The 13,835-nt window shown below is 44.8% G+C and overlaps 1 protein-coding gene across 1 annotated transcript in view; it reads left to right on the forward strand.

The window, feature by feature from the left end:
- The window catches only part of LOC310642722 (von Willebrand factor-like), a 131,763-nt gene extending 118,348 nt beyond the window's left edge, over nt 1–13,415 (forward strand). Inside the window, 4 exon segments of the mRNA XM_083366609.1 lie at nt 3,591–3,719; nt 5,194–5,233; nt 10,531–10,628; nt 12,745–13,415. Coding sequence (XP_083222735.1) covers nt 3,591–3,719; nt 5,194–5,233; nt 10,531–10,628; nt 12,745–12,933 — 456 coding nt within the window. The 3' untranslated portion in view covers nt 12,934–13,415.
- The last annotated feature ends 420 nt before the right edge of the window (nt 13,416–13,835 follow it).

The following is a 13,835-nucleotide window of genomic DNA, read 5'->3' on the forward strand; positions in this document are numbered from 1 at the left end:
ATTGCACAATCACTAAATCTTACAGGAGACGTTGACATGTTCACACCATACTTTATGGTGCAAAAATTCGCTTTTCTGGAGATTTCAGCTACTCTTTAAATTTTATTTTGTGAGGAGGGGAGAAGAAGTGCCTGAAATGGAAACCTTCTCCGCTCTCACCCATCAGATGGTTGACCCAGAGGTGAAGGCCGTGGGAAGGGAACATTTTCAAGAGACTCTGATTTAATTAGCTGGCGCTTAAGTCTGCCTGGGAACTTTGATAGATTTACAAGATTGTGATTTTACCCCTGACTGGCATTAAAGATCCACTTTGTTCTTGCTCGCTGTGCGTGACATCTGTGTGGGGCTGGACAGCATTGCCTAACTCCAAAGAAACAGATGAGTCTCTTCAATGCTACCTCCAGTGCTTTTTTTGTAAAAGAAAAAGGTGCCGGAACTCACACATGTCATACAAGCCGCCTTGCCTACCCTACAAGGTTCCATCCAAAAAAGGTGCCGGAACTCCGTTCTGAGCCTTCTATGAGAAAAAAAGCCCTGGCTACCTCAGATCAACAACAGACTCGATAAGACAACAAGCGGAAAAGCGAACAAGATGGTGCCGTGAATGCAGGGATTCCACTTCTCCCGACAGATTCGGCCCACCGCCTGGGAGAGCTACTTGATCCTTTGCCGTCCTTAAATTCTCAGGTAGCCCTCCGGCTGGAAGTCCCAAAGCTGCTTTTTTAGTATTATTTTTTCACAAGGCAACTGGACTTTCTTGTTTCTCTTTGAAGACGTTTCGCTTCTCACCCCAGAAGCTTCTTCAGCTCTGACTGGATGGTGGGGAAGGATTTATACTCCTTGCAGAGAGCTGGTCATTTGCATCCTTTTTTGAGAGTCGTTGAGGCCACTTGGAGGCTTGTCTGTGTCCTCAGGGTCACCCAAGTGGTGCAAATGGGTGTGGAGCCTCCTTGGAACTACGGAAAGGACTGTGTTGTATACGGGAGATAGACAATGTCAGATCCCTCCTCCTCTGTTGAGAGAGGGCTATTCAGTTCTGGTCTAGATGGCCTCTTGGAGGCCTCTTTCAAACCAGCGGTCCTGTCTGTCCAAAATGTGGACTTTGCTGTCTTCGAAAGAGCGGCCTTCGTCTTTTAAATGCAAACGGACTGCTGACTCTGGTCCTGATGGGTTTGTTCTCCTATGTTGTGCCATAGGAGTGGTTCTTTTGTTTAGTCCAGTTGCCTCGTGGGGAACAAAAAAAAAAAAAAGCTCCTTTGGGACAGCCATGACCTGGATGCCTGAGAGCCTCCATGGACACTTTTATTTATTTATTTATTTTATTTATTTATTTCGATTTATATACCGCCTTTTTCCCGAGGGACTCAGGGCGGTTTACAGGGCAAATTAAAAACAATACAATATATATATACAGGTTAAAATAAAATAAAATTAAATAGCCCCAAAATAATTAAAAATTAAAACCTTAACCCAAAAACCCTCAGTCCAGGCCGGCAAGCTTGAATAGCCAAGTTTTTAGGTCCCGGCGAAACGAGCGAAGGTCGGGGGCCATCCGGAGCTCCACAGGCAGTTGATTCCATAGGGCAGGCGCGCCCACCGAGAACGCTCTCCCCCTGGGGGCCGCCAGCTGGCACTCCCTGACCAGTGGTACCCTGAGGAGGCCCTCCCTGTGGGAGCGCACTGGACGATGGGAAGTTGATGCCGGCAGCAGGTGTTCCCTTAGATATCCCGGACCCAAGCCATTTAGGGCTTTATAGGTCATCACCAGCACCTTAAATCTCACCCGAAGGGCAACTGGGAGCCAATGCAGCTCGCGGAGCAAAGGTGTTACATGGGAGTATCAGGAAACCCCCATCACAACTCGCGTGGCCGCATTCTGCACCAGCTGAAGCCTCTGAGTGGTCCTCAAGGGCAGCCCCATGTAGAGAGCGTTGCATTTGTTGGAAGGGACTGCCCTTGTGCAGTATTTCCTAGCACGCCACTTCTTCAGCCAGTCAGACTGATGCAAATCCTGGTTTGAATTTTGCAAGCACTCCGTGGATCACTCCTGATCCCAGTTCTGAAAGACCTTTGCAATGGTAGCAAATATCTGTAGCTCAGGTGTAGGATGAGGGTAGCAGTTTTGTTCTCCAAGCTTGTAGGTTGGTTTCCAAATGTTTCATTACCAGTGTTGTGATTCAGGGTCAGCCTGTGGGTTCGGCAGTTGGGTCGGACGACTCAGAGGAGGAGGAGGGGGGTGTTGAAGAGCTTGCTGATTATGGCCTTGAGGCTCCGCAGAGCCCTCAGCCAGGCCTCTCCCACCTGGTCACGACGGAGACCCAGCTGTGTGAGCCTGACAGCGTGGATGAAGATGACCCACAGCTGGCCCTGTTCAAGGACGCCCGACGCAGGAGGCAGTCAATTAGGAGTAAACAGAGGAAGGCAATGGGGCTCCTCGGAAGGAGGCAGAGAGAGGCCACGCCCTGAACTGTATTTAAGGGGAATGTATGGGAGGGCTGGTTTGCTGAAGGCAACCGCTTGGATAGTTCCTGTTTCTTAAAGCTCCTGTTTCTTGGTTTGTCTTGTTCCGTTTATTTTTGTGGTAATAAATTTGGCAGGCGTAATTCCAGCCTCTTGCCTTCTTGTAAAAGGGGTTGTCCCTGCCTTTTCTGCAGGGCCGGTAGCAGGCTGCTACAGAACAACCAGGCTGGGTGACTTCTTCAGCGGAGTTGAGTAGGGCCGCGAGCACCAGCGATACTCGCATGAATAGGGCTGTGCGCACGCACCAAACCACCATTCACATGGCCTGGTTGCAAATAGAACATGGACCGGTTGTGGGCTGCAGCCCACAGATTGGGAGCCCCTGTTCTACCAAATCTTCCATCTCTCTCTTTTTTCCCTCCTCCATTTTTTTTTATTTTGTTCAAAAGATTAAAATCTAAAATCCAAAGGGTAAACATCGAAACCAAAACAAAACTAGCCAAGAACATGAAAAAAAGCGAATTAAAAGAACAAAAAGCAAAAAACGTGTATTATCCCCTCCAGCAGAAGACTGACAAATACATTGCAACAATAATAGCTTCCCTCACCCCCTTGCAAAGCAAATTTATAAACTTCTTACATAATCTGTCTGCAACTCAATTGGACCTGTCGTATATACGTTGGGGGGGAAAAATAGTTAGTAGGTTACTAAACGGCAAGGTTACAGTTCCAGGCCCTTTGTTCACCATCTGTTATCGCAATTTTCTTGTAGGTTTCTTATCTACCACAGATCACACACCCCCGTCCTTTTATGTACCTTCCATTTCAAGCAAATTTTACTTTCCACAAAAATCCACACATCGGGGAGTAAGTACAGGTGGATCTGTTTCGCAAACACACACAATGAGTAACCAAGCTTTTGTCAGCTGGATTTTCTGTTTTTGCATTAATAATAATAATAATAATAATAATAATAATAATAATAATAATAATAATAACAACAACAACAACAACAACAACAACAACAACAACAATAATAATAATAATAATAATAATAATAATACCCCCCTCTGGCCTATTATGATCTCGCTGTAACAACAACAAAACAAATGTGGATATTTTTTTTACAGCCGAATGAAACGATCCAAGATGGGTGTGACAATCATTTTTGCAAAGTGAACCAGAAAGGAGATTTTATTTGGGAGAGGAAAATCACTGGTTGCCCTCCATTTGATTCGAAGAAATGCTTAGCTGAAGGGGTAAGTATTGAATGGAATCCACCTCTTCTTTTGACTTTTTTTTCTTTTAAAAAAAATGGTGTTTGTTGTAGTGACGTGCGTTCGATTTATGCTTTACGGAGCATCATAAATGAAGATTTGGTCCAGTGCTGAGCAAATACAATCCTCGCTGCTGTCAATACAGCAGATAGAGTAGTGGCCAAAATTGTGGAAACCTTTTGAGAAAAGTGTCCAGTTCGAAATGCCACCTTTGGTTAAGTTTCCACCCGTTTTTCTTCTAATTTCTTTATAGCCGTAGCCTCGTTCACTTAATAATACTATTTTACATCGCTTTCTGGGCGACCAGTCGACCCTTTGCACCGTTACTTTAATTTTATTACGTTTCACAAGCTCACTAAATGAAAGAACACACACACAAAAAAACCCCCAACCAACTTGAAAGCGATCACATAACACACTGACAAATGTCCTCCTCTCGGCTTCCAATACACGACATCAATAACCGGATCCTGCTGTGATCTGATTGGCTCATTGCCAAAACAAGATGGCACCCGATTGGCTCTCTAAACACTCGCGCTCATTGGCTACGATCGGATGAAGGAAAGCTACCCGATCTCAAACTGAGCAAGTTTTGCTTCCTTTTTCTGGTTATTTGGTTGTAACTTTTCATAGAATGGAGTACAGATAATTGAACAAACTTTGTTGCATTACATTCTTGATTAAATTATCTTTTGATGTAGAATTTTATGGTACTGCTCCAAAAAAAAAAAGTGGTGTTATTAGCCATCAAATACACTTTTCCCAAAAGGTTCCCACAATTTTGGCCACTACCGTTTACACTTTGTTCATCAATTTTTTCTGGTACTATACTGCAGTGTATGCCTCCCAGCATACACAAAGGACAGGACAGCACAGCAGGAGGCTGATGGTGCAGATCAGCAGAGGGGTTGGACAGCTCCGGGCGATAACTGCTCACTCAGGATAAGCCTAATGAGTTAAGCTGTTGACAGCCCCAGGCATGGTCAGCCTGGTGGGAAGCCAGGATCTACACCCATTGTCACCTGCACTGGCAGGAAGCCCAGGTTTGAACTGATTGGATGCCATCCACCTGGGCAGGTACAAATAGACGCCAGGCTTCCCTGTTTCCCCAGTTCGTTCTGTTCAGAATAAACTCATCTTTACCCCAGCTCTGTGTCCGTCTCTATGTGAAGCACACGACTTTACATATACCTAATAAGAAAAGTTCAGGTTTAAAATCTATTCCTGCTAAAATACTGTATCTTTCGGCAGGATCATGACTGTTTTTACAGATATAGGTAAAAAAGTGCAATAAATAAATACTCTCGGTCAAGCCTCAGAGCCACTGGAATGCGAATGGCCTAGAAATGTTAGCAAGGATTAAATATCATTGGCTAAAATCTACATCGAGAGAGCTTTAGACGTGGGCACACGTGTATATTTGTCTTCAATGAGCTGTCGCTGTTTTCTTCTCCAGGGTAAAGTCACAAAACTTGGCAGTACGTGCTGCGAAACATGTAAGTACCCAAAGCTGCTTAATCTCGTACAAAATGGCAAGATATTTCTGAGTGTGACTGCGGCTTCAGTTATGAAAAGAAAAGTGTGAAAATAATGTTACCGGCTCACGCCTGAGTCATAAGTCACAAGTCATAAAAGGGCCAAGTTTGAAGACCCCCGTGTTAGATGATCCCATGCAAAAGGTGGCAGGTTTTGAATGATCTGACCATCAGTGGACAATCCTGAATAGGATTCGCTTCGGGGATTCACTATATTAATGGGGCATAGCATCCTCCCTTTTGGTACTGTCCATGGGGTTTTCCCCATGGTCTTCCCAGTTACAATGTATGGCAGTGAAAGCTGGACCATAAAAAAGGCTGAGTGCCAAAGAATTGAGGCCTTTGAACTCTGGTGCTGGAGAAGACTCCTGCGAGTCCCTTGGGCTGCAAGACGATCAACCCGGTCAGTCCTAGAGGAGATCAGCCCTGACTGCTCTTTAGAAGGCCAGATCCTAAAGCTAAAACTCAAATCCTTTGGCCACCTAATGAGAAGGAAGGACTCACTGGAGAAGAGCCTCATGCTGGGAAAGGTTGAGGGCAGGAGAAGAAGGGGACGACAGAGAATGAGGTGGCTGGATGGAGTCACTGAAGCAGGAGGCGTGAGCTTAAATGGACTCCAGAAGATGGCAGAGGACAGGAAGGCCTGGAGGAACGTTGTCCATGGGGTCGCGAGGAGTCGGACACGACTTCACAACTAACAACAACAGCAGCAGCAGCATCCTCCCTTCCGTGTGACTGCAGGGTCCCCCGTCAAAGTGTAAATCGGTCTTAAAAGAGACTTTCTTCTGAATACTCTTTTTTTTCTCAATCAGCCCCAAAGCTAGGCTTTCAGTGACCCCCCAAATAAAAGCTTAAGTTGCCAAATTATATGGTGGATAATTACAGAATTTGTTTAGTACTCAAAACCGTCCCTTGTGAAGGTCAAAATGTCAGCAGCCTTGGCCCTCCCCTTCTGCCTCCCTCATCCCTCCTTTTGTTCGGTTCATCTGTCAATAAATAAAAGATGGTCTGTCCAGGGAGGCATCCCAACGTTGGCCCACTAATTGCTGTAACCAAACCCCCAGTTTGAGGAAGTCAACGCCAACGCTTTGCTCGGATATGATCGCATTCCGGCTTGTTGAGCTCTTGAGTTAATAGATTCCCGTTGAATGGTGCTCTCTGGTTAATTTAATTAACAAGGGGTTTTTTATCTTCGTCTGCCAGAAATAAAGTATAAAGATTCTTAAGGAAAGATGCTCACGAACCTCGACCCAAAACAGACGTGAACATAATAACCAAAGGTCCGGAAAAATAGTTTATTGACGTGAGAAAAACACGAGCGAATAGAAAACAGCAAAACACACGGTTAAGAAGAACTATGCAGATCCTATATTTTCGTGTTCTGAAAGAGGGATGTTTGCTGGGAAGCAGTAGAGGTTTCAAAGAATTTTCGAGGTTTACACAAAATCCGATCTGTTCACTTATTTGTAAATGAAGTTTCACGTGACCCAGGAGAACAGGAAAAAAAAATTAAGAGAAATGTTTACAGCTGCATGAGTTGCTTTCTGGGCCAATCCATCATTTCCCTTTTTCTATCTCATTTTTCTGAGTGCCATAAAGGAACCTTTCATGCATTGTAGTCGCTGTGGGTTTATCTGTAGTCTGGATCCATTTTTTTTTATCTCCATTGAGCTTCAATTATTTCTTCTGGAATAAGAAGAAATTCTTCTTGAATCATCTGGGTCACCACGAAGCAATAAAATAAAATTAGGAGGAGCAAATGAAAAACCTCCGGTTGCTAGCAATGGGGGCAACCGGATCTGGGTGTAAGAATCCAAAGAACCACTAGATGGCAACAGAGAGACCCTGGTTCTAATTCTTTGCACCCTGATCTGGCCACATTATTGTACTGCAAAACTGTCACGGCAGCTGCCGAGGACCATGGAGGTCACTAAATCACTGCTTGATTGAACTGCTGACAGATTGGCTTTGCAGCAATATATCTGCAACTTTCACTAGGAAGAAAGAAGGATGAATTTAGGACAAGCTCAGTCAGTCCCGCCACACAAGGCTGCCGCACAGAAGAAGGCGTCAACTTATTTTCTAAAGCACGAGAAGGCATCGATAGAAACTAATCAAGGAGAGATCCAGTCTAGAAATAAGAGGGGGGGAAAAATCTTGACAGTGAGAACAATCGGTGGAACAGCTTGCCTTCAGACGTTGTGGGTGATTCATCACTGGTTGTTTTTTTTAAGAAGACACTGGACAGCCGCTTGTCTGAAATGGTAGAGGGTCTCCTGCTTGGAAAGGAGGCTGGAATAGATGACCTCTGAGGTCCCTCCCAACTCTGTTCTGATTGATTCATTGAAGACATAATGGTTCTTCTACTTCGGTCTGGAAGCTTTACTATTTTACCAAGAAGATGGACAATGTAGGGCAGGGGTAGGCAACCTCGGCTCTTTTGTGACTCATGGACTTCAACTCCCAGAATTCCTGAGCCAGGAATTCTGGGAGTTGAAGTCCATGAGTCATAAAAGAGCCGAGGTTGCCTACCCCTGATGTAGGGTATAGATGTAGGGCAGGTCCCACCGCCTGTATTTCCAGGACGTTGACAGGACCGTATATTAAATTTCAGTCCAAAAGGTTTATTGTTCAAACCCAGGGCTCTCTTCAAACTTGGCCCTTTTATGACTTGTGGACTTCAACTCCCAGAATTCCTCCTGCCTGGCTGAAGAATTCTGGGAGTTGAAGTCCGCAAGTCTGAAGAGCAAGCATTACTTCATTGCTTGCAAGAAGCTTAAAGACTGATCTCTTTAACCTCAGTGTCCAGATACCACCCTAGAAATGATTGTCAGCAGCAAAGATCCGTAGTCCGCCCCCCCATTTGGAAATCTACTCCTCTCTACTCCTTTGCTACCTCACAAATTCTCTCAAAGATAATACAGGAAGATTCCTGCCATATCTTTCTACCCGGTTCTTTCCGTAGCCAAGACGTCTCTCCTCGCACTTTCCTTAAATCCTCTGCAGGAGAAAATTGTGAACAGAACAAGCCAGGAGCATTTTCTTGGCAGCTTTTGACTCCCCAAAATTCTTGGAATAAATGGTCCCTAATTGCCAATATTTTCTGAAAGGCCTGCAGTTTGCTTTTAAAAAGCATCCTTCACAGTATCTCCTTAGTCAGAGCAGACACCACGGACAATATTGTTTTTTTTTAATTATTTGTTGGTTTCTTGCACAACCCTGTTCAATGCACACTGTCAGGTTTCCGTGCAGGACTGGACAGTTTTAACCTCTATTTCAACTCCTCACGTTTGCTCGTTTCTGTTCTCGGTGAACAAATTGTTTTATTTAATTCCCCTGTTGCAGTCTTGGGAATCTTCCCACCTGCTCTCCGTTACGTCTCCACTTATCAGTAATTCAGTGGCTATTTCCCTAGTCTGAGTTTTACTGTACCCAAGAGAGCTTTGAACTTTACGACCGGTATTTGATTTTAATTTTTCATTGAAAAGCCTTATTTCAGCAATGCTTCCACTTTTGGCAGTTCAAAACGTACGTTCGTTTCATCCGAGCTCCCTCTGGTCTTCCAGATGATTTGGTTCCGCGCTGTCTTGCCTGCCCAAGCCTGCCTTGCTGTGGCCAAAGACTTTTTGACTAGTCTTTGTTCGAAGCAACCTTTGTTCTGCCAGCAGGCCATTATCTAACTATGTCAGACCGGGGTCCCAAAACAGGTACCTCCCAGTGACATGTTGTTGTAACCCGGGGTTCCTCAAACTTGGCCCTTTTATGACTTGTGGACTTCACCTCCCAGAATTCCTCAGCCAGGCAGAGGAATTCTGGGAGTTGAAGTCCACAAGTCATAAAAGGGCCAAGTTTGAAGACCCCTGTTGTAGCCATTTTAGCCTCAGAACATAGAATAATGGGGTTGGAAGGCATCTTGAAGGTCTTCTAGTCCAAGCAGGAGACCCTTTACCATTTTGGACAAAATGGCTGTGCAATCTCTTCTTGAAAACCTCTGGTGATGGAGCACCCACAACTTCTGGAGGCAAGGAGTTCCACTGGTTAATTGTTCTGACTGTCAGGAAATTTCTCCTTGGTTCTAGGTTGCTTCTCTCCTTGATGAGTTTCCATCCGTTGCTTCTTCTCCTGCCTTCAGGTGCTTTGGAGAATAAGTCAGACTCTTTTTCTCTTTGACGGCCCCTCAAATACTGGAAGACTACTATCACGTCACCCCCTACTCCTTCTCTTCGTTAGCCTGTGACAGCCCCTCAAGTACTGGATACTTGCTGATATGTTCCTTGAAGTGACAGTCAAACAGCAGTTGTGAACAGACGGGAGGGGAGGGGGAGGGGGAGGAAGAAAGAGTAGGCCGATCAAAGCCACACGGGTGCAAAATCCTGTGGCTTTGAGAGGTTTGCTTCTCAAAAAAAGCTGGGGTGGTCTGTTTTGACTGCCACCTACAAAACACCCCATATTAAAGATGAAAAGAGGTGGGCTTCAACATGGAAAGAAAAATCTGAGCATTTGTGTGGAGGGGAGATTTTCTATCTGGGTGACTTTCAAGCAGAAGGCAACTTGAAAGGAACATAGAGAAATGGGGTTTACATCTCTTATCTGGTAACAAAAGCTTTTTATCAGCTCTAAATTGCTCCAAGGCAGGTATCATGGCTGAAGGAAGAACATTGAATAGAATAGAATAGAATAGAATAGAATAGAATAGAATAGAATAGAATAGAATAGAATAGAATAGAATAATACAGAAAGAATAGAATAATACAGAAAGAATAGAATAATACAGAAAGAATGGAATGGAATAGAATAGAATAGAATAGAATAGAATAGAATAGAATGGAATGGAATGGAATGGAACGGAGCAGTATAGGAAATAAGAATAGAAGAGAAGAGAAGAGAAGAGAAGAGAAGAGAAGAGAAGAGAAGAGAAGAGAAGAGAAGAGAAGAGAAGAGAAGAGAAGAGAATAGTAATTTTATTGTCACTTTGAATGTACATTAAAATGAAAATAACGTCCTTTGCTCTGCGTATAAGCAGTTTTCTAAAAGTTTAAAGGCCATGCATTAGTCGAAGCAATAGCTAAAGCTAACTTTGTCATCATCGTAACCCTTAAAGAAGTAATAATACTATTAAAATATGGTAAGCTAATTATTGCTGGCTGATCACGGCTGCACTGTTAATTTTGCAGGCAGTAGCTTATGGCTAGCCAGAAGTGCAATTCTCTGCTTCCTTTGTGTAAGTACCTGAAACGTTCACAACTCTTGCATTTTAGGTGTGGAGCCAGAATGCAAGCTGGCCACAGGCAGGCTGGAATTTGTGAAAGTAGATGATTGTGTGAATGAAAACCAGCTGAACCTCCATTACTGCAAGGTAAGGCTGCTGATCCGGAGTATACGAAAGCAAAGGGGGTTGCTTTTCTGTTTCGGTTTGTAAAGAGCTTGTGTCTAATTGCCCAGGCAGTCCTTGACTGACGACCACAATTGACCCCAAAATTGATGTCGCTAAGTGAGACCGCTGTTAAGTGAATTTTGCCCCATTTCGCGGCCTTTCTCTTATTCAATCACTGCAGTTATTAAGTGAGTGACACGGTCATTAAATGAAACCGGCTTCCCCCATTGACTTTGTTTATCGGAAGGTCGCAAAAGGGGGATCACATGAAACCCCCCCTTGATGTTGCGACCGTCATTAATATGAGTCAGTCGCCAAGCCGCTGAATTCCGATGACGTGACCCTAGGGATGCTGCCATGGTCATAGGTGTGAAAAACGGTCGTATGTCCCTTTTTCCCAGTGCCGTTGTTAACTTTGAACAGTCGCCAAATGGACGGCCGTAAGTCGAGGACAACTTGTACACATAGTAATGCGTTAATGTAAGATCATAACTACAAATAGTCTTGACTTATGACCGCTGGTTCAGTGACCATTCAAATTTACGATGGCGCTGAATGGAGGGACTTGCATCCCGTGGTGGGATTCAGCCGGTTCGCGCCAGTTCGACAGAACCGGTAGGTAATTTTTTGTTGCCTAGGCCCAGAACGGACTTCCGGAAGTGGCATCCACATATTTGAATCCCACCGCTGCCTACCTCCCTTTTATCAACCTCCTGTCATGGTTCCGACAGATGGAACTCTTCAAAGAACTTCGAGGCATTGTTAACCTTAAAGAATCTTTATTTGAGCTGCATAGCATCGGCACTAACATAGTTGAAGCCAAAAACTGAGTTCCCCTCCCCTGGGGCACATAGTATCAAAGCACAATTCCCTCCTCCAATTAACAGTCCTAAATCACATTCTCCAATTAGTTTGAAATGCGGGATTCCCCTCCAGTTCTCCAGCCTGCCAAATCTTATCATCTCTTATTTCAATAACCTTGATTCTCACGCTAGGTTCGGTATTGTTATGTCTAGCTAGACTCTCGTGCACATTCCTCCCCCCAGCATCATGTAGGTCTAACTCTAACTCTAAGAGTAAAACATAAGAAAAAATGGTTGCATCTACATCTGTTGTCAAAGCAAAAACATCCAGTGTTAGCAGCGTTGACACCTCGCAGTCACTTGAACAAAATTTGGATACCTGCCATTCCACAAACACACACACACACATACACCCTCCCTCATGAGGCTTTTCTACCTTCCCCTATCCCATCCTGCTGGGTCCCCATAGGACATGGGCCTGCTTCCCACCCCACTAGGTCCCACACCTACCCCCTGTCACAACTTGATCCACTTGCTGTCAACATCAGTGGATAGAGAGTCAGCCAGCAATAGTGTCCTCTAACCTGAGCCACCACAGCTTAAATAGCAACAGTGACAGCACTTAGACTTATATACCGCTTCAAAGTGCTTTACGGCCCTCTCTAAGTGCTTTACAGAGTCATCCTATTGTCCCTCCCCGCCAACAATCTGGGTCCTCATTTTACCCACCTCGGAAGGCTGGAAGGCTGAGTCAGCCTTGAGCCGGTCAGGATCAAACTGCTGGCCGTGGGCAGAATTAGCCTGCAATACCGCATTCTCACCACTGCGCCACCACGGCTCATTAAATCCCAGTTAAGTTGATTTATTGCTCATGCCTACATACAAGCATCTAGTCAAGAGACAGTCAGCATTAAATTGGTGCTAGATAAGAGTTAGTAACATTCAAGAGGGGTTGAACGTAGACCTCTTGTGAGAAGATAATGACTCTAGGCTGCTTCCTCTCTTGACTCCGCCATCCCTGCCCATCCTTCTCCTACAAGTCTGTTGTAGTTTCGAATAGTTGCTGAGCGACCGATCGTAAGTCAAGGGCGACCTGTGCAGAAAAGCCTTCCCCTCCAGTAGCAACGTTTTACACGCAGAGCTGCGGTGAGCTCAGCTCTGCCAACTTACTCCTCCCACCAGCTAAGCCCAGTCTGTCTGCATCTCCGTTTTTCCATCCTTCCAGCGGTTTTCATGGTGAAATCAGGATTTTAAGTTCCAACTCTGCGGGGTTGTTTTTTTTTTCCCCCTTGCAGGGCAAGTGTGCAAGCCAAGCCATTTACAACATAACCCTGAACCGTATTGAAGACCTCTGCAACTGCTGCTCGGCAACCGCAACCGACACCATGCGCGTCCCCTTGCGTTGCGCCAACGGCTCTTTAGTTCATCACCAAGTTTTTAATGCCAGAGAGTGCGACTGCCTCTTTCGGAAGTGCCAGCCGTAATCCCCAAAGGGGGAAGGGAGGCAGGTCAAGCTTTTTCTCCAGGTGCCGGAGCATGTACAATCTGATTGCAGCTTCCTTTGGGTATTGGGAGGGTTTTGATACTAGATTAATGAAAGCCAAGGAAGCAGCCAAGGAAGAAATTGTCTAGTAGGGATGTTTTACTTTGGACTCTTTCAGGGATGCCGTATTTTGAAAAAGCCCCAAGAAGTCAAATCATTGCTGAGGGTGGCTATTCAAGAAGAAGCCGGACTGCCCTCTGTCAGAAATGGTGTTGGGTCTCCTGCTTGGGCAGGGGGTTGGACGAGATGACCTCCGAGGTCCCTTCCAGCTCTGCTATTCTGTTCCGTTCTGTTCCATCCAAGGACTTCTAGCCACGCGATGAACAGATAGAAGAGTTTCGGCATATAGTTATTTTCATTTCAATTACCTTTTTTTTGGATGAATGGCTAACTCTAGCTCACCTTGAGTTATTCGGCTTTTGTTACAAGCTTGAATAAAAGCTGAGTCTTTTCAAAAAAAATCTTCTCTTTTCTTTCCTTTCTTCATGTTTTCTTCATTGTTTTATTATTACAAATCATAAGCGCTTAGTAAACAATGCGATGTCCAGGTCCATTGGTTACTCAGTATTACATCTTAACATTCTTCAATATGAGTCTTTTCAATTACTACACCATCCAATGGTTGTTTTTTCCTGATCCAACTATCTTCCCATATTATTTTCATTTTCCCAACGCTGCGTAAATACAGTTCTGGCTATTATTAATACATAAAGGTAAAGGTAAAGGTTCCCCCGCATATGCGTGCTAGTCGTTTCTGACTCTAGGGGCCAGTGCTCATCTCCGTTTCAAAGCCTAAGAGCCAGCGCTTGTCCGAGGACGTCTCCGTGGTCATGTGGCCGGCAT

The sequence above is a fragment of the Vipera ursinii genome (genome assembly GCF_947247035.1).
Source record: "Vipera ursinii genome assembly, chromosome: 6".
Classification (NCBI taxonomy): Eukaryota; Metazoa; Chordata; class Lepidosauria; order Squamata; family Viperidae; genus Vipera; species Vipera ursinii.